The sequence below is a fragment of the Amblyomma mixtum genome, chromosome 1 (assembly GCF_055824585.1).
Source record: "Amblyomma mixtum isolate Tamu chromosome 1, ASM5582458v1, whole genome shotgun sequence".
Lineage (NCBI taxonomy): Eukaryota > Metazoa > Arthropoda > Arachnida > Ixodida > Ixodidae > Amblyomma > Amblyomma mixtum.
The window spans coordinates 94,256,369-94,280,811 of NC_143012.1; the positions used below are offsets into that span (position 1 = coordinate 94,256,369).

Here is a 24,443-nt window from a genome sequence, read left to right on the forward strand (position 1 = left end):
CGTAACGGCCTTGTCGCGCGCGCCATCCGCGAACGAAAATACGCCAGACCGCCTGCGAGCCACTACTCGGTGCCGGGTTATCCGTTTCGAATAACGGTTGCCAACTTGTCACGCTAGAACTGGCACAGCGAACTTGTCGCGCAAGGGTTGTCACATCCCTCATCGTCATGATCATCACCCTAACTATACGTTTACCGCCATCATTAACAGCCTGACTATACGCTCACTGAACGGCGAATTCCCTCCTTAAATGCCTCCAATTAACCAGTTAACCACGTCCTCCTCCGCTAGGTGCGTCCAACGTAACCCCGCAGACTTCCTGATCTCACTCGCTCACCACCTGACTCTCTGTCGCCCACTGCATCGCATGCATAAATGCCCACGAACCTGGCGACAAAAAGCTCTTTACCTGACTCTATAGTGGGTGCATGGTGCGATGCGTCCACTTTCTCCTTCGATGGTCCGCCGAAAACGAGTTACGTGCGTAGCGCTCCTAATGCCCAACGGTGCTAGAAATGGCGACGTTCTCTACTTTTTGAATAATTCAAAGTAAAACAGCGCGGCGATTCGAATCGATGTCCTAGGCCTCGCATAACGCCACCCTTGAACGCGGCGCGGCAACCGACGCCGTGGCAGCATCGTATGGCGCGCGGTAAGTGCAAACGCTTTCTCAGCTGTGAGGGCGCAAGTTAAGCATGTCAGTTAGAGCAACAAATTGTCCTCGTTACCCAGCCAAAGCTTACTGCGCTTCCCTAGCCTCCTTCGTTTTTGCCTTCCACTGCGGTTCGAACAAACACCGACGCCGCATCCCGCCACATCGTGCCAGCCGGCGCCGTGACTTGGAGCGCCTACACATGGCCACAAGCAAAGAGACAACGCGTAGAACTAGCAGGCGTCACGCGAACGTTTTCACACGCTGCGTTTGGAAGTGGTTTCGGCTAACGCACCGATAAACGCTGGACACTTTACGAGTTCCTAACAAAGCGACCCACGGGGAAGAAAAAGAAAAAAGCGGCTGGGAGAGACGTCGGGAAGGACGATACAAGGGGAGGCAGATATCGGGCTATATAGTGTGGGAAATCGTCATCTTCGGCCCCGTGAGCGAGGATGGTCTTGCCAAAGCACGCCATGACACAACGCGAGACCAAGCGGGCAAACGAGCGTTTATCAAAAAAACGTTTGCTTCGCCAATTTCTGCGCCCGGGCCGGCAAACTCGGCGGTCCCAGACCTGACCACCCGGACTCTGATCGTGAATGCGGTTATAAAGCGTTAGGCTTCGATACACGCACACTGGTTCGTCTCCCACACAGCTAGCTCCTCGCGTGACGCACTCTCAAGTTATATGAGCGACCACTTTCTCTCACTTTTTTCGTAACCAGTCTCCGAGAGTGTCTCGTGATGCCCTCCTCCTCCGGTCTTTCTTTCTCCGCCGCTCCTCGCCCAAATAAAGAGGAGACGACGACGAGCTCCGCTCTAAAATGCACCGCATCAGTTCCGGAGCACCTTATAAACGAGCCGCCTCCTATATGCGCACGCATCGCCCCCTCTCCCCTCGCGCCCCTTCCTAAAAGCCAGCCATCCAGGCAGCCGTGTGTGCGCCGACGAGCGAAGCGCGGGCTCTCGGCTCTAAGGGATCGCTTCTGGAATAAAAATAACAATAAAAAAAAAGAGCGCCGCGCAACGCCTGAGGGGGGTACAGGCACGCGAGGCAGGGCCCCGGATCCTGGCATAAACATTCGGGACCGACCCGTGACAGGTAATTAGGCGAGATGAATGCCCAGATTTTCGCCCAGCCTGCCGCACCACCGGGGCGTCGCTGATGCCTGCCTCAGCGCTAACCGCGGCCGCGACAGTGGCTGCTACCGGTGACGCGCGGCATCCAAACAACGGAGAAAAAACGCTCGGGGAGACGCTTTTTTCTTCGCTTTCCCGAGTAGTTGTTGAGAGTGCAGTTTTACTTTTCGGGATACGTCGTGGTTTGCGTGTGCCCTCGACTCGTTCGCCCTAGTTCGTGTCTACCGGATCGGATCTCTCGGCTCTGCAGGAGGTCGCACATCCGGACCTGTGCAGGTGCGGACGTAAGTAAACGCAGCACGCGATTCCGTTCCAAGTGGAATCACGCCTTCCCTATCGGAACTAAAGGAGCATCGTTTATTCATGAGAAAGAAAGCGCACTGGTGTCCCCTCCCAGAGTTCACCCAGCAGGCAGCTTCAATCAGGCAATCCGTGAAATTTGTTAGGAAGGCAATTGCGTATTGCGTTTACTAACCTCCGTACCTGTATACGCGCTCGTTCGCTGCATGCGAATTGCTCGACACTGAGGTTCCCGGGGAGTGAGCGGCGGTGATAGACGAATGAAGTGCAGAAAGCGAACAGACTGAGGGGTTTTTCGGCTCATACAGGGTAAGTAATACCCGCGTAGTTTGCTTTCACACCCGCAATACGGCAGAAGGAAATCTCAATCCAAAGGTTCGTCTGGCATTACTGGTTAGATCACTGCGCTCTCAGATGCTGTTTTTTGTGTTTTTCTCTCATAATTTTGAATGAAGTGGCTACTTGCTGTGTTCTTGTTGTCTTTCCTTCTTTATCTACTTTTTTTCCGGGGAGTGTATAAATGCTTCGGATGTTGCGGCCTTTGTCAGGCAAGAAATATTGCCTCTTGCCGCAGCACCTGAGAATACTGTATGTCTCAAAGAAGTAATAAAAATTCAGCGGGGCACTTTGTAGACCTAAAGTGCGGTGAGGCGGAAGCCTTTTGCGCGGTGTTGCTGCTTGTGTCCCTGATGTGTGGTTAAGATGCTAATTAAGTACACAATTGTTTGTGAATCTTAAATGCTGGAGACACTGGAGGGCGTTTGGGAGGCATCCGTCCGATTCGACGCCTTTCTGCAAACACTCTTCAGCGTCCTAGAAAAGGAGAAATACATATGCACTGGCAGGAAGTAGCGTAGCCGTTAGCACGCTCGGCTGCGGAATAGAAGGATGGTGGTTCGAATCCAATCGTGCGCAAAGATTTTCTTTCTGGTCTGACTAGAAAAAGCGTGACACCTCTGCTGACAACCTTCTGTCGACAACGATGAGGCATTAGGCAGTTTTAGCTGAGCGTTTTTACGGCCAGCGGGGCGGAGCGGGCGAGCGGATACATCAGCGGAAAGGCTCGCGACAAAACAGTTTTAGCCGGGCGGATCGCCCGTCTTCTCGAGCGGAATAGAGTCGTTTGCTCAGCTGCTCCATCTATCGGTCACAATACGAGTTAGAGAGAAAATAATGACAATTAAGCCTGCTAATAATGCACTGAAACTGTTTAGTGAAGGTACATTATCTTTTTTTAGTTAATTATTTGGTAAGTGTTGCGTTTTATATGGACAAAAGAGGCTGCCATCTTGAATACCCATACACGCCCGCGCGCTCTTACGCACGCTCGCGCGCTGCCTATCACTCCACTGGAGAGGGCTTCACAGCTGAAACTGCTTATTAAAGGCTTTCGCCTTAAAATTAAAATATCTGCAGAAACCTAACAGGGTATAGGTAACTCATAAGCAGTCTATAGACCGGTCTTGTACGGCACGGCCTTACCTCAGCTCGCACGCACACAGATGCATGCTTACTCGTAGCCGGCGCTAATCTCCGCGAGACAAGCGCGCTTCGCGCCTACCGCACGGTCGCGCACGTCTACTGCTGCTGCTGCTGCTTCCCGGCGCTGTTTACCGTCGCCCGTTACACGGCGCGCGCGTGTTGTTAGGCGCCCCGAGCAGGCAAGCGCCAAAGCTCGTTATCGTTGGCGCGGGCTTACGCTACGGCGCGCACAGCGCCGGCTCAAACTGGAACGCTGCTGCAAAAAGGGGTAGCACGTACAAAAATAGCAAGAAAAAAATACAGGTGGGGAGATGAATGCGAAAACCCAGAACTGCAGCGAGGCCTACAGGCGCGGGAGAAAGTTTGAAGCCACGCGCTCGGGCCCCTGCTATGCGGGTCTAGACGAAGCACCAAGCGCAGAGGGGCGGATTAACGAGTTTGCGCGGGAGCTCGGCAGGGCGCTGACGAAGAAAAGATCGATTTTTTTTTTCTTTTGCGCCTATTTCCGTTCGTTAGAGCGGCCCGCGTGAGCTGGTGCTGAACGCACGCGCGTTGAGTTGCACGAGAAACAAACCTGCCGCTGGTGAGATCAGCAAACACCCGGAAGTTTTTCGCACGGACAGCGAACCGAAACGTACTGCAGGTAGGTAGGTAACAACTTTAATGATTCAGGAAAGAACCAAGTGCGGGTGGGAGGGAAGTCCTCTTTTCCTTTATCTGCACATCATTGTTGTGAAAAACGAAGTAATAAGAGGCGAAAAATTTTTTGCCTCTCTCTTTTACCTATCTCAAAGAATGTAAACCAACTATCCCAGCACCAGGTTTTACTAAACAGGCGATAAATTCGCGTGCGATATATATGGTTGGCTTCGGGAGCGACCAGCTGTGTACACATACTTGTATGTACTGCAGCTTCCTCCTTCATGTTGGAACGGTGACACCTGTGCCCACCGTCTTATAACTCGCACGTCTCATTTTATTTTTTTTCAGTTCATTATGCCAGCTTCTCAGAAAAACGCCCGTGTTGCGTACGATGTTGGTATCCGATAAAGAAACATATAGGCGCAATTAATACAGAGACCTCCTCTACGGCCATTCTCATAGCTTATATGCAGCTTTGGAAGAATGAAACGGATATACCATACCATACCGTACACCGTGCCATACCGTGCTCATCTACTGCCTCCCGTGTCCACGTCAATTGTGCAAAGTCCGTTTACTCATTTTTCCCGAACCGATAACCGACTCCCCACCCCTTTCTAAACCCCGAAACACCTGAAATCGTAACGGCTATTGCTTAATTTACTGGCGGTAGAAATGAAGGCAGAAATTTCACACATAATAAATTTATAGGAATATAGAAAAAAATGTAGAAATTTTGCACGATACCGCGATTCACTTCGATAGAAAGGAAGAGCGCAGCATCGAACTCTGGTAAAACCTAGTGATTGATCACGGCATTGGCCCCTTTTGTGGTCGTAAGATTCTTTCATTTTCGGTTTCGCTGTGGCGCTAGCGCGTAGGAATCCTCCGCTTCTCCGGTAATCGTCAACGACTTCTCATCCGCGGACGGAATAAAGGATTAAGGAAGCCAGCAGACAGGCACCACGTGTTGCGTGATGGCCAACAGGCGGCGACTACTTCCTCGAGAAGATAGCAGGTAAGAGCAAAATACGAAGAAAAGAAAGAGAGAGAGAGGAGAAATACGAAAGCCCGAGCGCCGGCAAAGCATACACAGAAGAGAGAGAGGAGGAGAGAAACGGAAGGAAGCGGCAGCGAGCCCTGAAGGGCCTCGGCTGCCGGCGCAAAGATGGCGAACACCGGGGCGTCGGGCGCTACAGCGGCGGCGACCGAAAGGCGCTAAAGTTAACTCGACCGAGACGGGCGCTCACAAGCAGGCGATGACCCGCGCGTTCGGAGTCGGGCCGGCCATGTTTGCCGCACCGGCCTGCCTGTTCTCCCCTCGCTCTTTTATTCTTCTTTCTGGGGTGTTTGCACTGCTACCTTTGCCTTTCAAGGGGGGGGGGGGGGGGGGGGTGCCGAACAAGCGTTCTCGGGGGAAGCTGAGAGGAGAGAGAGAAAAAAAGCGAAAGACCGGTAGCGGGTCAGCGGATCGCAATCAGTGGCGAAGGCTGGCTCGGAGGCGCCGGTGGCCGCCATCTTTGCGAACGAAGCAAAGTTTGCTCAGGGGGTCCCAGCGTGAGCGGCGGCAGGAAATGGGCATAGGAAAGGAGGATGCGGAGTCACGAAACAAATACTACTCGACTAGCGATAAATGCAGGGCGCTCACTAGCAAGCGGCCACTAAGAGAGAGATAAAAAAAAAAATATATCTGGAACGTGAAATGTCTGCCCTTCACCTTAGCAGGGGCGCACAGTTTTCTTGTCAACCAGAGCCCATCCATTCAAGGGTGAAAGGGAGTTTCTGAAGAAAAGCGCCGATTCTGCCTCGAAACTTCTTTCAAACGGGCTGAGAAGAAGAGACGCGAAGGAAAGCGGAGTCGTTTATTTCTCCCTAGGGCCTCGTTTAACGCGTCGCACCTTGGGCAAAACCACACTGCCTTGCGCACAGAGCCCGTATAGAAGCGCACTTTTGGGCGCGCCGCCAATTTCATTACTTTGACCCCGTATTATCGTGCTGGCGTTTTCATCGCTGTCTCTCAAAATAAATCTGTTCCGGAAAGCGCATCTTCAGCAATGCTGGCAGTTACCATATAACGCCGAACACGCTAATACGGCATTAAGTGCGTACAGCACGGACTAGTGAGCGAAAGTTACACCGTTCTCACGAAAGAGTCTGGAAAACGGTCCGCATCGGTCGCAACCACGGCTCATGTTTGGGACAACATTTGTAGCAGGTCACCTTGTCCAACGTCTACAAAAGGGAGCATGCACGCATTGTTTTCTGCTCAACGCGTAGCCTGGAATCAAGCAGCAGTGTGCTTCCTTCGCAGAATGCGCCTCGACTGCTATCCCAGAATCCCCACACGGGGCTTCACACTATGTGGGAACATGCACGATCACATAGCAGACTTCCCGTCCTAGAAGCGACAAGGTTGCTGGCCAGCCACGTTCAGAACACATTCGGAGAGCTTCTGTGGCAGTTTTCACGACTGGTGGCGACGCTAGGGGAATCTTCCTGGCCACAGTGGCGCCATCACGTGTCATTTATCGCCTAGAGCGGCTAAATTTCGTGTTGGAATTCTGAAAGTGCTGCCTCCGGACCCCGTTCCCCTGGAATTCCCCCCATCTTAGAGCAACCTCAGGCCAAGTGTTATTCCTTTGTAGGTGGTGCAGTTGTAAGTACCAGTACTATCACTCTCTCTGATTTCACTGTGATTTCAAATTTTGCCGCCTTTGATGACGTCACGCCGTTTCGACCAATCGCGAGTTTGGCAACGCCTCCACTTTTCGTGTCGACGAGCCCTCTAAAGCTTTCGAATGAATAACCGTGTTTGGTTTCTGACCAAAGATCAACATAACCAGAAAGAGTCCCAGAATCGAATTTTGCTAACAACAAATATCGGCTGCATCAGTCCTGTAAGTGTCCCATTAAGCAGACGACCGCACAGATCCGCACTCTAACCACTAATACCCTTGTATGGGAGTAGGAAGGGAGTAATTATCCTGTGCGCAAGAGGACAGATAATACCCTCTTTTTATTCCTTTCTGTCTAGAGTGGTTGGCAAAGAGTCGCCGCATCGCAACGCGCTTGTCACCCCAGCACTGTGCCCCATTCCCGGGGTTCCCCAGCGGTGACCACGCGAGGCTACGGCGTACGCGAGAAGGTGTCGTCTGCTGCGAGGTGACTTACCCCGGGCAGCGTTGCCGTCTCTCCGGAGAAAGAGAACGGGGGGACGCTTCGACAGCGCGTTGCGCCACCTCCCGATCATTTCTCACCGACAACCGCGTCATTTTTCACCACAACCGATGGCCCGCTCGCATGGCACGCGGTTACCCAACACCCCAATGACAGTTCCTGCGAGGAGGGCTACCCACGGCGTGGCGGAGGAGAGAGCGCGCGCTCGTTCGGCCCGACGCGCCGCTCACCGAGGGACCCTGGAACCGCCACATCTGTGACGCATGGAGAGTCACCGCAAAACACTCGGCGAAATGGGGAACCGCAATCATATGTACCACCGCGCTGACGTGTCTAACTCATTAGTGTAGCACTCGCGTCTCTATCTGACAGCAACCCTATACAGAAGCAAGACAGAAGGCGCAGCAAACAAAAACGCATCGAATACGCTCTCAACTGTCCACATACGGTCCCCGGCCCTTTACTAGAGTTCCTGCAGCGACTCGATCATTGCCCTCGCGACTAGGCGTAATGGCGATTGTCGTATGTGCGCGTCGGCAAACACCCGGCAACGTCCTGGAAGACATGCGATCGTCTCCTGACGTCAAACACCGCTCGGAACAGTCGGCTTTTAACAGCGATGCTGTTTAAGCCGGACGCTGTTCCGTTAGTCGTGCGCAGCGGCGGCCGTGTTCGCAGGAATGAGGTCGCCCACGGACGCCTGACGCCCCCTGTAGGAGCGGACGACAACTATTGTATTAGTTGTCGTCTGCTCCGACAGAGGGCGTAAACTTAGTCGAACCAAACTCAAACAGCATCGCTGTGTCATCAGTCTTACACGAGAGTGTAATTTGTCCTACGATTTTTTCAACGACGAAACGCAACGAGACGTCACCGTCATGAGGAAAGTTTGAGCCACGTTATGAAACGGGAGCTTCCAGCCATGACGCACATTCGTGGCGCCATTTCATCGACCGGCGGAAGGAAGCCAATAGCGGCGAATCCGAAGTCCAAGGGGCACCGCCAACTTCGGCGGCTCTGCTCGAAGGACACGAAGCTACCTCTCCGTGCTTGCCGCAAGGCCATCGGCGGGGCGGCTGAAAGTAAAGCCAACAAGGGCCAAAAGGGCGGGCGAGTGGCAGAAGGGGAGGCACTTCGCGCTCGTCATGTATCTCTGTCGCCCCCGCTGTGCGGAACGGTCGCCCAGAGCCGCTGGCGCGCGAACTCGAAGACGCGCGCCAGCCGGGTAGCACGGAGCGGCAAACAGCCGACCTCCGGGAGGTTCGCGCACCTCTGATACACGGAGCGGAGGTACCGCGCAAAGGAAGCGAACCGACAGAAACCCCCAAAATTGTCGCTTTCACAGCGCATGAGCGCGGTGTTCCTGACTGCGACGCACAATGGCGCCGCCACTGACCCATCGCGGAGGCTTAGTGAGAATGGCATTCGGTTGTGAGCCCAGGTCTCAGGATCGAAGCTTTTCCTAGGAGCCGGCTTTCAATGGAAGTCACCGTCCATGCATTATGCGATGGTGAAATTATTCCCCAGCCACTCATTAAACCCCACTCTGCAATTCTACCTCATGGCACACACGCACGCACACACACACACACACGCACACACACACACACACACACACACACACACACGCACGCACGCACGCACGCACACACAATAGAAAGGACAACCATGTACTATCAGCGTCAAATGAAATGCGAACAAAACACCTGAAACGCGGGCGCAAAAAATCAAGCTTATTAGAGGCTGGGGATGAAATACAGGCGCGATCTATTAGCACTTCATAAGAGCGATCTTTTCGGCTTCGATGGGAAAATCACCTGTTCATGTATTTTGCCTCCCTAGTATATTATCTGCCAGTTTTGCTGTTCGCGTTTCAATTGACGCTGATAGTACATGTAACACACGCTTGAGACAAGATCGTAATAGGTGTGCTGCGGTTCATGCAGCAAATGCCGCACCGTTTACAACCGGTACACCAAAAGAACTACCGTGCTATTTCTACCTCTTCAATTCAACCCGAATTGCGCTTTCCCCATCGCTTCCTTGGGCCTCTTTCCCGCGGTTTGTAGAAGGGCCATCTTAACTGTCACGTTCCTATTAAACCAGGTTCCATCAAAAGGAACGCACGAACGTGTTGTGCAAAGCGACGGCGACAACGAACCAGGAGACAAGCTCATTTCGCGATCGCGCTCACAGAGGGAGCCGGCACACTGGGAGCGAGTAGAGCCAGTGGATATGTTTTCAAAGAGCGACAGGGAGGAGGACCTCCTCTCTTCCTTCCCCCAAGTCGCAGCGGGACAGCTGAAAAGAACCCGGATTCCACTTGTCACCGAGGAGGGCGAAAGGGAAAAAGAAAGTATGTCTTTTGCGCGCAAGGCACGCAAAACAAAATATAAAGAAAAAAGAAACCCACGAAGCCGGCGCCATGCCGCCCCGCAAGATAAAGAAAGCGTACACCATCCACACCCAGGCTCTGCGTTCAAGGGGCGTGCTTTCGGTCGCTGTGAGAGTTGCTCACGGAGGGGGGGGGGGGGGGGGGGGGAGGGGGGGGGGGGTGCGCAGTTGAAATAAGATTAAAAGGCAAGCGGACACTCCCCACAGAGTCGGCTTGAGACGAGGGGGAGGGAAGAGCGGTCAAAGGCTCCGTCTTCCAGAAGCGGGAAGGCCTTCGCACAGATACCACGCTGCGCGCGGGCAGGCCGAAAATGGAAAGGAGAAAAACACGACAAAGAAAGTGAATAGCCGCGAACTAGGCGGACGGTTTGTTGGAGAAACAGTGCTTCTGTATTTCTTTTTTATCCTGAAACCTCTCGCCCTGTTCCGCAGAAGAGCCCCTTCCAGGGCTTGCCGGCTCGTAGCCGGAGCTGCCAACGGCCTCGGCGACCATGGTTTCCGGCATGTGCCACGGGTCGCGCACGCTTCGATGGCGGCCACAACTCGCGTACAAGGTGCACAGCAGTCAGGTAAGAACAGATTGGTGCCAACCATCTTTGAACCCTGAGCACGGTGGAAGAATACTTCGCAACCCTGAGGCATCCGTTAGGCCCACTACTGCTGTAAGCAGCAGATGCGCTTTATTGGCCTGAGTATAAGGGCGACACATGTTCCAATCGGGCCCAAGCCTACAAAGGCAGTCAATCTGCAAGCATCAAATAGGTCTAGAACTATACACAGGCAATGAGGAACTATATTAGGATACAACTGAAAAAGAAACAAAAAAAAACAGCAGTCGCTAACACTGGGCCTAAGTCCGCGGCGTCGTGTATTACTGCTCTGGCCAATCGCAGCAGTAAACGAAATCACCTTTTTAATGTTGGACTATATCAAACAATGCACGTATCAAAATTATAGAGCTCTTATGATAACCTTCTTGTTTAGGGAACAAGAAACGTTTAAGCAGCGGACTACTTCTCGTCGCGGAGGAATTCTGTGCGCGGAGGCTGAATGTGGGCGGAGCTTCACTGCTGACCTAAGTTGTATCTGACTATAGCTAAGCTGGTGGGCCCGAGCTCTGCAACAGAAATATACCTGCGCCGCCTAAACATTCCTGTCCCAGTCACTCTGGCAATTGGAAGACACCAAGATTGTTCACAAGGCCGGATTGCAGTCGCTTGCGAAGGGAACATATACTACAAGAGAAAGCCTACAAACGAAACAACACGCGGCCATCGAATGCTCTCACTGCAAAATCGTCAAAGCGGCGACGCTCGCGTCATCCCAAACCCTCGACCCCATTTCCCCTACAACGAACCCATGAGCGTGTTGAGGGCGTCTCTTACTGCCATTTGGCGCACGAATCACGATGTGGACACACGCAAGTCCCTCGTAATTGTTTAGTATAGCTCTCGAGCAACAATAGGCATAGCAGGCGCGCGATTAGCATCGTCATCATGCAAGCACGCGACGGCGAGGCAAAGAACGCAGACCGAAATTACGATTCACAACAATCGCCGCATCTGCGTTTCATCGCTCGTTTCGATCAAAGTCTGCATCGGGGATCGTTTAAGCCGTACTCTCCAGCAATCCAATCTCAGCAAGCTGCCATCAGGCAAACGATCAGGCGGGGCCACCCGTGTCGCTGTCGACGCAAAGGTCGCAAGAAGAAAGCCTGCGCGACCACGCATGTCTTCAGGATATCGCGCGGATCGCCCCGCCCTCCAGAAACCTTGACGCAGTCGGCATGTGGTGGGTCTTGAGGACATCTTTGGTGTCGTATTTATTAAGGCGAAAGCATTTAATGGCTCATACCGTCGTCTGTTAGCAATGCGTGTCACACGCGTTTGACTCGGGAACTAAAGAAAGATAGAAGAAGACCAATGGTTGCATCACAGAGAGGAGGAAAAAATGAACCCAGAAGCCAAGTTTGATGACAGTAGATTTATTAGTTAATTTAAATGCAAAAATGTCGAAATTGAGTCGAAATAGCTCGGACGTCGATATAGTCACGGGAACGGTGTGACGTCACATCCACCGGAAGTCATCACAGCATAGTGAAAATTATCACAGAATGGTCGGAAAAACGTCGGATTTGTGTCAGATTAGATGGGAAGATGTGTAGTTAAGCGTAATTAGCACATAAGATCCCCGAAAGATGTGTAATTTGGGTATCGATATAGCCACGAGAACGGTGTGTCGTCACATCCACCGGAAGTCGTCATGGCATAGTGTCCTGGGCTTTCGCCTCTCAACACTTTAGTTGGCAAAGTGTCCTCGCAATTTTTTTCGCTTCGCAGCACTTTGTTTAGGTGCTCATGTGCGGAGTCGCATTTTGAACGACTATAATCTCTGTTAGCACGTCCATGGGAGCTTAATCTCTCGCGCACCCCGTTTTATCTCGCGTTCCGCTTTCCTCCGCGCGTGAACCGTGCCATGCGACGTGCCAGGCCGTCGATCGCACATCTTCTCTGCCCCGGTGACCAGACCGACCCGAGCTGTCGTAACTCACCCGATTCGCAAGGTCGGCGCGCACAGCGAAACCGCGTGACACGGCAGCGGAGTCGGTTGCATCGAGCTTCCTCGTATCGTATATGCCCGCATCCTTCGGCGCGTATGCAGGCCATCGAGACTGACGCACGCATCCGGGGATAGCGTCTCGGGGCGTCCCGACGGCGTCCGTGACCTCCCGGCAGGCTGGTATCGACGTCGAATCGACGCCGGAGGGACGACGCGAGCAGTCCAGGAATAAAAGAAGAGAACAGAAGCACCGTTTCTGCTGCTCGATCGACACTGACCCACTAAGCGCGCGGTCGTCATGCATCGACGTCTCTGTTGGTCACGATTCCTCCCGATCCTGTCTTTCCTACGGAGGATGAGCAGACGACGTTCCAATGCAGACGATGAGCTTCACGAGTGCCACTGTCCGTGAAGCGCGTGTTCATGTCGCTGTAGTCTGCGGACATGCGTGCAAGTGCGATTATCGGTCAGGCTCTCAAGGAACGCCGCGTGTCGATCGATCGCCCGTCGCTGGACGTCTTTTGTACAGCGCGGCCTCGCTGCCTGCGACTGGCCAGGGACACGAGAAGCGACGCGCTTCAACCGTTGCGCAGGCGGATTCGGCGCAGGCTAGTCACTGCATAAACGCTATAGGAGCGGAATAAGAACCACACACTGCTCGAGTGCCTTGTAAGAGATCTTGCGACGCATTTGCATCAGCAACGGACGTAACCTCTGCAGCGAAGAACACGTCCCCGTGACGTCACCGCACACGTTGGGATGATGTCTCTCGCGATTGGGACGAAATTCTTGATGCTCTGTCGGCACACTCATGGGAACAGGTCTGCGTTGTGGCGCCTGAATGCGTACAGCCTTTGTCAAAAGTAACCAGGCTGCATGGTTTCCTTCTCATTGGTATAGTATAGCCTTTACGGCTTTCCCTAAGGTCGAAAAGTTTTCATGGTGAGGACAGGTGTTCTCCTAACCATAAAGAGATTTAGAGCTTGAGAGCTAGCATAATAGTTTAAATATACGACTGAGAAGCAAAACCATGCAGCCTGGTTACTTCTGCCAAAGACTGTAGCATGGCGCGCCGTACTTAATGCGACGCCACTTCATTTCGCCCTCATTGTGAACAAGGCTGCCGCTCGGAAGCCTGAACGTCATTCTATTTTCTTATTGGTCGCCGCCGTTTTAATTATTCGTCGCATACGTCCCAACAAGATGAGCTTCCGTAAAACCCTTCACCTAAAGCCTCAACATGTTATTGAGAACTCCTCATGTTTTTCTTTCGACAAACGCCTGTGGCCACCACCTGCGCGTCTGTGTTCCCCCTGTCCTGCGCCCCACTGTGACCGCCGCACACTTTTTAAGAAAGTCACTAGGATGCCTGCCGTTGATGTCCGCCGGGTAACTACTAGAAGGATCACTGAGCACACACACAAAAAAAATGCCACCGCTGATGACGGATGGTGCCTGCGGTGGTTTGTGACAGCTTCTAAGCTTGCTGTCTCCTCTACTAACCCCACAGCACGGAGAAATATTTCTTCACCACAGGTTCACGTTCGATTTGTGCACCTCGAGCAATAGGAGGGCACAGTAGCGGGAACTGATTTCGTGCGTTCGGGTACCATTAACCCGCGAATAGATTTCAGCACACGACCTCTCTCCCGTTTCGCCCTCACCAAAAAAGCGGCCTCCAATCGAACTGGACACCTCGTTATCAGCAGCACAACGTCACAACTTCCGGACTGAGCCGGTGGAACAGGCGACAAACCCCCTTCCAGGCAGAGGCAAAAAGGTGCTGCATTTCCAAAAGCGCCGTCGTCACCGCGACCGACAGGGTACAACCCTTTAGGGACCGATCATTCAGCGCGATTCCTCTTTTTTCTTCTTCCCCTGCAGCCGCGACGAGTGGGCGTGCTCGACGAGATCGGACGTGGCGAAGGCGGGGGCGCGAAAGCAAAACACTCCCTCGTTCCATCGACGGCACCGGGTCTTTGTCCGGCGGCTGCGCCAAAGCGTGACAAATGAAATCAATCAACGCACCGAGACACTTCATTCGCCCCTCTCCCCCTCCCTCTCTCTCCCCCAAGCTGGAGCAGCATCGACCGGCGCGCACGTATCGACGAGGCGACATGCTCGGCACTTACATCGCACGGTACTGCTGTTGTTGCGGGGGTCACGCGTCTCTCTCGGAAAAGCCCGTTAGCGCTTTTTATTTTTCTTTCCCCTATGTACTCAGCGGGAGAGAGAAGGGTGAGGTGACGCTCAGTGCCCTGCTTTCCCGTTCACTCCACTCGACAGTCCGCCGTCGCTGCATCGACTGATTTCACTTCCCGCATTTTCGTTTACGCTTGTGCACTATCTCTCTCTCGCGTCCGGATTCACGTCCGAAAGCCGTTTTATCCGCGCCGATCGGTGGGCAAAACAATGGACTAACGCCATGATCGTAACCGTAGTGATTATCCTGCTTGTTATTATTGTCCCTCATAACCATTTTTTTTAGACAGCGTGTAGACTTGTGTCTATAAAGTCGACAGACTTTCATAGACAAATCTTATAGATTAGTCTATAGGCAATACAAATGCTATAGACAGTCTGTACAGATCCATAGATTTATGGCCATATACTTATAGTAGCCTTCTGTCTATAGAAAGTCTATATACTATAAATAGACAAAAATATCTATAAGAAGGCAATACATTCTATAAGAAGTCTTTAGACCATTTTATAAGGGATTATTATAGACTTATAGACTTCTGTCTATAAAGTCGATAGACTCTCCATAGACAAATCTTACAGAGTAGTCTATAGGCAATACAAATGCTGTAGACAGTCTATAGAGATCCATAGATTTATGGCCATACATTTTTAGTAGACTTTTGTCTATAGACTATAAATAGAGGAAAAAATATCTACAGGAAGGCAATAGAGTCTATACTATGTCTATCGACTGTCTGTATGCCATTTCTATAAAGGATCATTATTACCATTGCTATTACTGCTGTTCCCAGATTCGCGTGAGCCTCAGAGGATGCCCCTTCGGCGGTCTCCAGTTCCCGGCGGAAATAACAGCGGAACTGAACCTCTCGGACGCGCACGGAAGTGCATGCGGAAACAAAAGTGGCTCCATTAACCGCTGCTCCTTCATACCCCTCCGCCCTTTCATGCGTTTACGGCTATCGAGACGCTCTCGTGTTTCTCGGGCGTGAGACGATGCTCGCGACGAGCGGTCGCCACAAGAGCGAGCCACCGCACGTAGAGCTCGGGTTTCGTCCCCATTCAATCACCGCGCCGGCTTCCGTGCGTCCATTGGGGAGGGCTGATCACACGGCTCAAGACCTCGGGTAGGGTGGCTACCTCGGGTGTCGGAACAGAAACAGCGGCGGCCAATAGGCACCGCTCTCTGCGTTGTGCAGACGGACAAGAAACCGACACCAGGCGCTACTTGCGCAACAAGCAGACGACAGGATCGGCGTGTTCGTATGCAAGCTGTCGTCTGCGCGTGCTGTTCTGTGTATGGCTTCCTCTCTCTTTGCTCGTGCGCGTTGTAACCCCGTCAAAGGATACGCGATACTACTGCGGGGACAACGTCTCCGCGGATTCCTGATTCACTCGCCTTATTGAGGCTTCTGCGAATGCGCGATGACACAACAATACCCGGCAATTATGGACAAAAGCATTTTTCATCGGGAAACTGTTTGTGAATCATTACCTTCAATATTTCAATAACGGTTTCTTACAATTTACAAGAAAACTGAGAAAAGTTATTACACTTTCATAGCGAATATTTCTTGCGGTCGCTCTCCAGCGGAAATAATCAATCCCTGTAATAGAGGCCAGCTGAGTTCTGAAGCCCGCGATAAAATCAACCACAAATTTCTCTCAGCTAACGTGGGATTAAAAAGAAACGTTGGTTACAAAGTGACCGGTGCCTAAACATGGCTTCTATTATCAGATTATATCAGTGATCAATGCATACCAGAGATAACAGGGCCAAATATTCCTCATGCTTTCTTGAAAACTACGCAAAAGATTTGGAATTATGTAAATCGTTATAGCATAAACACCGCATAAGAAACAAGACACAGGCGTTTCTTGTTTCTTCGGCACTGCTTACCCATTGCCGTTTCGACACTACAACTGGCCCAAGTAGACATGATAGTGAAAAGCGCTGTCCATCGGGCAAGTTTATTCAGAAACAGAATAAACAGTGCCGAAAAAACAATAACCTCATACGTCTTGTTTCGGGTAAAGTTTATTCAGAAACAGAATAAACACCGCCGCGGTGGCTCAGTGGTTACGGCGCTCAGCTGCTGGCCCGAAAGACGCGGGTTCGATCCCGGCCGCGGCGGTCGAATTTCGATGGAGGTGAAATTCTAGAGGCCCGTGTACTGTGCGACGTCAGTGCACGTGAAAGAACCCCAGGAGGCGGAAATTTCCGGAGCCCTCCACTACGGCGTCCCTCATAGCCTGAGTAGCTTTGGGAGGTTAAACCACCATAAATCAAACCAAAAAACAGAATAAAATGACATCGAAGAAGAATGGATAACTGGGCGAGTTATTACTGATACATCGTGGGAGGGAACAGCGCTCGTCTTTGTGTCCTCTTGCTTTGTCTGTCGTTTTGTTTCGCGCTGTTCCCTCCCACGATGTATAAAATGACATATAAGAAAAAAATTATCCGAAACGCTTCTCACACAAATTATTTAAAGAGCCGAGTACTACCAAACAACAAATACAAGCAGGATACTACCACTCCTAGGTTAAATATGTTGCTAGGTTAGCTGCCATGGAAGGCTATAGTTTTTGGTGCTTCATTATTCACCTTGCCAGACATCCGATGAAATTATGGTGCCGCCTGCGGAAAGCGCGCATGCTATCACCGCTTGGTTAAATGAGTTGCTAGGCTAGCTGCTAGGAGGCTAGTTTTTGGTGCTGCTTTATTCTCCTACAGCTGAAAAGCGCGCAGGCCGACTTTACTTCCTTCCCTTCCTTTAATTCAAGTGATCACGCTCGGACGAACTTCCCGACTGATTCCGCGAGCGCGCACTGTCGTGGCACCCTAACTAAAAGGGGAAACCATGGTTGCGCACTTATCCCGATGGCCCGAGAGAGGCTGGCGCAGATAACGGAATAATTGAAGATCTCGGAAGGCGGAGGCAGCTCGCGGAAGCCGCGCCAGACGTGTCGGATGTTCAATCACGGTAAAAGCCCGGCGGCCGAGGTGAGAGAGCCGATGGACGGATCGCGGCCCGCTCTCGAAAGGAAGGAACGTGCGCCTTTCAGCGGGTTCTCGGAGAAAGAAAAGATCGTCCCGAGGAAAGTAGCGCCGAAGAAACGCGGGAGTCTGGGACGCGAAGCCTGGCGGTGAAGTTAAGAAGCGGTTGGAGCTTCGAGGTATCGCGGCCTCTTTTCTAGCCCTCTCTAACTCCGTTTCATACATAGCGTGCAACGCTGCCAAAGCTGTAGCGTTGTTCTTTGACTCCCACCTAACTCCCTTCTTTTACGGCGCGGTTGAGGTGTCCAGCGAGAAGTGAGGGAGTGTTTGTCAGAAGTATTGATTAATGCCAGAGCATCATATGATTCTGACGCGTCAGCAAAAAGTGTCCGCAACTTTGCTCGCACAATTACGTCGTTCTCTGAAGATAAATCTGCGCAAGTGTGATTGCGACAGATAGTTTGTGATAAAATGGTGCCGTGGGAAAAATTTGGTTCATGAAGTGTAATTAGGTAATTCATTAAACACGAAAAATACACTTCTACGTCAAAATAACCATGGACGCCGATATAGTACATGGACGTCAGAACAGCCACGGACGTCGATATAGTATGTGGATGCTTTGCATTCGCATTGCGCCAGTGCCGGTCGGAGCTTTGAGGTATCGTGGCCTCTTTTTTTTTTCTAGCGTTCACTATACTCCGTTTCATGCATAGCGTGCAACGTTGCCAAAGCTATAAGCGCGTTGTTCTTTGACTCCCACCTTACTACCTTCTTTTACGGCGCGGTTGAAGTGTCCACCGAGAACTGAGGCAGTGTGTGCGAGAAGTATTTATTAATGCGAGGGCATTGTATGGCTCTGTCGCGTCAGTAGAAAGTATCCGCAAATTCTGCCCGCACGATTACGTCCTTCTCTGAACACAAATCTGCGAAAGTGCGATTGCAACTGATAGTGTGTGATAAAATGCTGCCGTGGGAAAAATTTGGTTGCTGAGGCGTAATTAGTTAACTGATTAAACACGAAAAATACACTTAGGCGTCTAAATAGCCATGGACGTCGATACAGTACATGGAAGTCAGAACAGCCTCGGACGTCGATATAGCATGTGGAGGTTGTGCTTTCGCATTGCTCCAGTGCGGGTCGCCGCGGTTATCTCAAAGTTCTTTTACTTAAGGGAAGGGGGTATATGTTGCGGAACTGGTAGAGGGGCCCTCAGTCCAGGGCCACAACAGCCCTCGACGCTGCCACAGCCCGACGAACGAGCAGGCCGGGTGCGCTAAGAACTGTCAGCTTCAGCTGACACTGCTAGAATATAGCGCGTCAGTCCCAGACTCCGCAGTGGTCTCTTCATGCGGAATTCGCTAATTTAACGAGTGAATGAAACGCTCGCTGTACTTGCGAAACACCAATCTGAACTATCTCTTCAATCATTGCAATAAATGCTTGAAAATTAGTCACGACACTGCACAAATATCTCAGGGGCTGTTTGTCGCCTTCCTTGGCCCTAATTGGACGAGAGAGCTCCATCTTTTAGAACGCTGCAAACAGCTTGTGAGATGCAGTTTAAAGACTCACGGAGTGGACATTCAGGGCGTTATAGGGCTGGCTGAATACGGCGGAGGTGAGACAGGCACGGGAAAGTCTGAGTCTGGAGCATTCGGATTGAGACCGCCTCGGCCCGTGAGAAGCGTCGCTGTATAACTCGTATCGACGCGCTAAGCAGTGCCACGCACGAAAGGCAGGGGCTATGCGCTGTAACATTTTTAATTTTAGACGTCCAAATGGGATGTGCGAAGCGTCGACTCGCCTAACGCTATTCTAACATGTGCAAGATGATCCCATATGAACACTGTTCCCCAGGTATGACTTACAGCGAGTGTCGAACTCAATACCGGAGAGTTGGTTCCCGTACGCCATGCAAAAGCGCCAGCGAGTGACAAGATCCGCTGGCTGCATGGCTGTGGTTAGAGCAAATATTTTCCCCGTATTCCCACTAAAAAATGAGTGCACAGGTATACCTTCACACGCACCATTAGACAGCTGGGAAATCGCCAGTGCAAACAGTCCATTAAGCAGAACCACACAGCATGCGCGAGGAAAAGGGTCGCCGCCGTCAATTTTCGACACGCTCCCGCTGGTGGCGAAATCGAAGACAAGCGGACGGCGCAGTCGAGCACGGGTTCCATTAGCGGCCGCATTTGGACGGAGGCGAAAAGCAACACACGTCTGCTGATCGACGCTCCCAAGCGCCGCAGGAAAGAAACCCGACCCGGTCGAAACTAAAGTCCCTTTATGAGCTTTTCTAAAAAAAGCAAAGCTGATCTAGGGACTTTAGTCGAAACTAATGCGCAAACCGCAATGTACTACGACGTGTCTGGGTACCGCATTGTTCTGGTGCGGTACACTCCTCCACTGTGGCGTACTTTTCAAAGGTACCCAGGTGACGGCAGTTCACTTGGCTCAAATCCATGAGCCAGGTTTATATTTACTTACCGACAAGAAGCAATATACGGCAACCTGACACGTTCCCCTTGAACGCCGATGCAAACGAATATAACAATCGATCGACATTGATGAAAATTAGGGTTTCTTCACACACATTCGCCTTTTACGCTCTCTTGAAGAAATACTGACCCGCCGCAGTGCCTCAGAAAACAATAGTTCGCGCCAAGTGCGACAAAAAGCTAAGCTTATCTCCGTAGTGGTCCGCATGTCGAGCGCGGATGCAAGTCTCGAGCTCGCTAACTAAACCTTCTAATGGTTTTATACAAACCAGCGCTTGAAGGTCAAGGACAGAGAGGCACACACATACTGCGCTGAACTGACAAACGAATTTTAATCATGAAGCGATGATAAACATTAACCGGGCAGACAAATCAGTCGACAATCAGTCCCCTCACATGTCGCTGAGTGGCCTCAACTTCCACCATCCAAAAACGCCCTTTCCTTCGCTAGCACCGAAGCAACATGCAACGGGACTGACTGTCCACTGATTTATCTGCACCCTAAATGTTTCTAATCGGTTCATGAATAAAATTAAGTTGCGAGTTCAGAGAACTGTGTCTGCTTTTCTGTCCGTGTCCTTCAAGCGCTGGTTTGTATAAATGCCTAACAAACTAGCCCAAGAAGGACTCTAATATTGCACTTTGTTTCCCTTCCTCGTTTTTATATTTACTGTTTTTGTCACATGAGTGAAATCCCACGCCCCGACCGCCATATATTATTTGGCTTATATGAAAACTGTATGTATACAAAAAGGATAGCCTAAGTGACTCGCTGTATGTGGCAGCTCACGACCCAAGAAGCAGTCAAGTTTCCGCCGATTAAATTTTATAATTGCGGTGAGGCAAACTAGTTTCATGGCAAAATATAACTTGGTTCTCCCGGATGCCGACAGAAGAAACAGAGACTGCTTTATTTATATGATAATTACGTGTCACTTCATGGGCTCCTAATATCCCCATACGCAGCGTCGCTTTCACCGCGCATTTATTTCCGCAGGATGAGTACTGAGGGGCACATTGGCAGGCTTCATGAGAAAACCTTGTGGATTAAAGACCACCTGATAAAGGACTGCACTTAATCCGCTCAACTACTTTCTCTCGTCTCTATGGCGGCCCTGTTGTGTGCTCCGAACTGATTCATAAAACAAGCACTCCTTCGATTGTGCTCCTTTGGTGTTGTGCTTGACTGCCGTGACCCATACAATATGTCCACAAACGTCGGAACCAATTCACTTTCCGCTCTTTCATCTTCCAGGTGCACGCTTGATCTAGAGCTGTAATAAGTGTCTGAAAGTGACGTCGGGTCCGTGCTGGAAGATTGGAGATGCGCTTGTGCGTAGTTTGTTTCAGGAAGGGTTTAACAGAGATAAAACAAAAAAAAAACAGAAAAAAGATACATGTAGAGAACACACGGCAAAAGCCGCTAAGAGTGCAAACTATGCGTGGATATGTTAAAAGTATGCAGAGAACCGGTTGCGAGTAGATGAATTACAAATTACTATGAAAACTAAGTCGCACGGAGCTGTATATAAGTACCTCAGCTTTAAACGATCGCAGATCCTACTGCAGTCAGAAAAATACCGGAAAAAGGCTTTCGATTACTTTCTTAGATCAAACGGCTTAGACAACCAACGAAGCGGTAACTGTATAGAAACAAGGAAACGCCGACTCGAAGCGTAAATTTCCTTTTCACCCGTATGTTCTTCGACGCTGACGCCAGAGAAGCGCGTGCCACTCGAGCTGACTACCAATACTGCCAATAATCGGAGCGGGCTGCTACGGCATAAGCTTCATCATAACTCAAGCAGCGGTCGAATTAGGATCGAACAGAAAATATCCCGATCTCAACAGCGGAATCATCGATATTAAGATAAATCCATTATAGTAGGAACTAAGAGAAAAAGGAACGTCATTTATTACAGTACTTTTTCTACAAGGATGCAGAGTAATAGCCGAGCGGCCAAAGATTCCGTCGCCCGAATACAGAGGCAATCGAAGACACGACCCCGTTCCCAAAACAAATTTAAAACACCCGCCGCAGGGGCTCGAAAAACGGCGCGCTTTGTGGATGGCTATCGGTTCCCACTGCTTCTGACATGTGCGGCGCGCAAAGAAACGTGACGACCGGGATTCCGCTGAACGGCGAACAGAAGCAAAGCAAGCGACCGAATGTATCCCGACGACGCGCTCTCAAAAGCGATGCCGCGACAGCCGCAATAAAGGGGGGCTTTCAGTTGAATTGGTCCATTCAAAGGGTAGCAGACGACTCCAGAAAGGAAAGGCGATGGCGGAACAGACGACATCCGAGCCGAAACGAGTTGAAGACACGGACGTGTACGAGATGAAAGGAATTTAAGGAAGGAGTTCCATACCTGTTCTGAAACAGAAATTGAAGCCGCCAGATGACGGTGGATGCTAGGATTCGCGTTTTCTTTTCTTGCCGAAGAGTAGCGCGGAGGTTGCGGAGGTTGCGCTCACGTTCGGGGATACGAAAGGTTGTTCTTGCGAGCCCCAAAGCGCGAGAATTTTTTTTCTTTAGATGCTACTCACCATGAGACGAAAGGTCCCTTGATGAAGGAATACGCGTAGCCCAAGGCGTCGTCATCGGCAGGAAATCCAAATGCTGCTTAGGTCCACACGACACAGGTCGATGATCTTCGCCGAGCACACTCGGGGCTTTTGAATTTTCAACCTCCCCGCAAAAACACTGGAAGCGGTCACTCGCGGGGGCGTAATCCTGCGAATACACGCACTGTGCACGCTGCAGTGGAATATCGAGAAGTTTCACGAGTTGCTTAACGACTACGGTTGTAGACAGACGAACAACATTCGCTGACAAACTCCGGCCCGCAGGGGTGGAAACACACACACACAGACGAGTTACACAACTATAGCGTGCGGGAAAACAATGCTGCAGGAGGAACCACACGCGAATCTTTTTGAGTTGCCGGCAGAACGGCGGGGTCTGCACCACCAACAACCAGTTGCGCGCGTACACACTGACAGCGTCGGCACGGGAAGCGGGGCCGCCGCCGCGAAGGCGTCAGCGATGAATCCAAGAACACCAGAGTTGGATGTCACATCCCGGGCTGCGCGAGGAAGATCTTTTAGAGCCGGATCGCGAGCACGCCCTCCTCAGCGGGTCGTTGACGGGCGGCGACCGAGCGAGGCGTCGGTGCGCCACCTCTTCCACAAACACAAACACCGGCCTCGTACGCCGGCCCGCGCGCGAGCCGATCACGTGCGCGGCCGAGCCAGAGCCAAGCCGGAACGCTTGTGCCTCCACGGGCCGGGCCACATTCCTGAGCGTCTGCGAGGGGAAGAAGCGCGCGGGACGCCAACGCCGCCGGCGTCCATTGGCCGAGAGCGCGGCCGGTTTTCGCCCTCGCCCGAAGGCCGCGCGGCAGAGCTTGGCGCCATCTGTGGAATGCACCGCCAACCTCTCCTGGAGCCAATAACGTCGCTGAAGGGACCGGCGTTCGTACCAAATGCACATATTGAGCCTGAAAATGTAACAGTTATTAATGCCAGAGCAACACTATATAGTAGGATACAACTTCAAAAAACAGCAGTTGCTAACACTGGGCCGCTGTCCGCGGCGTCTTGTATTATTCCGGTGACCAATTGCAACAGTAAAGCAAATCAGTTTTTTAATGTTTGACTGTATGAAATAATCCACGCATCAAAATTCTAGAGCTGATAATTTTTTTCTTGTGACAAACTTCTTTAGGTAACAAGAAACGTTTAAGCAGCGGACTACTTTTTCGTCGTGGAGGAATTCTGTGCGCGGAGGCCGAATGTGGGTGGAGCTTCACTGCAGACATAAGTTCCGGCAGTGTGTGTGTGCGTATGCAATGCCCCCTGGTGTATGTATACTCTCAGATGGCACAACGCCACAGATAATACCAGCGGTGGCAAGAAAAAATACTGTGACGTCATCAAGCGGCCGTATGACGCTCAAAGCAAGCCGAGCACCGCCACTTCAGACAATCATATACATGATGTTTGTCTATAATATATACCCGCCACTAGCTGACATCCATGTGGCGCGAGTTTTCCCTGCATTCGTCTACCAAAATTTTCCCGCAACGGTTTGTCGTACAGTGTTCCAGGTGGTGTCCTAAAGAACGAAGCAGCTTTTCCCGACAGAGGGCGCCCTTCCAGCCAATGGCGTTGGCTGATTCTCATGAACCTGCTAGGGTGACAATGCAGGGAGGACGTTACAATGGAGGAAGGGAACTACCTCCAATGAAGGAGAGGAACATCCCCCTTCATCTGTCACTCCTTGCATTGCCACGCTAGGCGGCTCATAAGAATCGCCCAACACAATTGGCTGGAGTGGGATCTTTTCACGGGAAAGAGTCGTTGCGCTCTTGAGTTGTATTC

At 51.4% G+C, this 24,443-nt stretch overlaps 1 protein-coding gene across 6 annotated transcripts in view; it reads right to left on the minus strand.

Moving 5' to 3' along the window:
• LOC149367237 (latrophilin Cirl-like) overlaps nt 1-23,346 on the minus strand; it is a 412,262-nt gene extending 388,916 nt beyond the window's left edge. For all 6 annotated transcript variants that reach the window (XM_089554668.1, XM_089554675.1, XM_089554655.1 and 3 more), the window contains exon 1: nt 22,608-23,346. Coding sequence is in view for 5 of the 6 variants with exons in the window: in XM_089554675.1 (XP_089410801.1) it covers nt 22,608-22,662 (55 nt within the window). In the remaining variant the exon portion in view is untranslated. The remainder of the gene's footprint in view (nt 1-22,607) is intronic.
• Between the last annotated feature and the right edge of the window lie 1,097 nt (nt 23,347-24,443).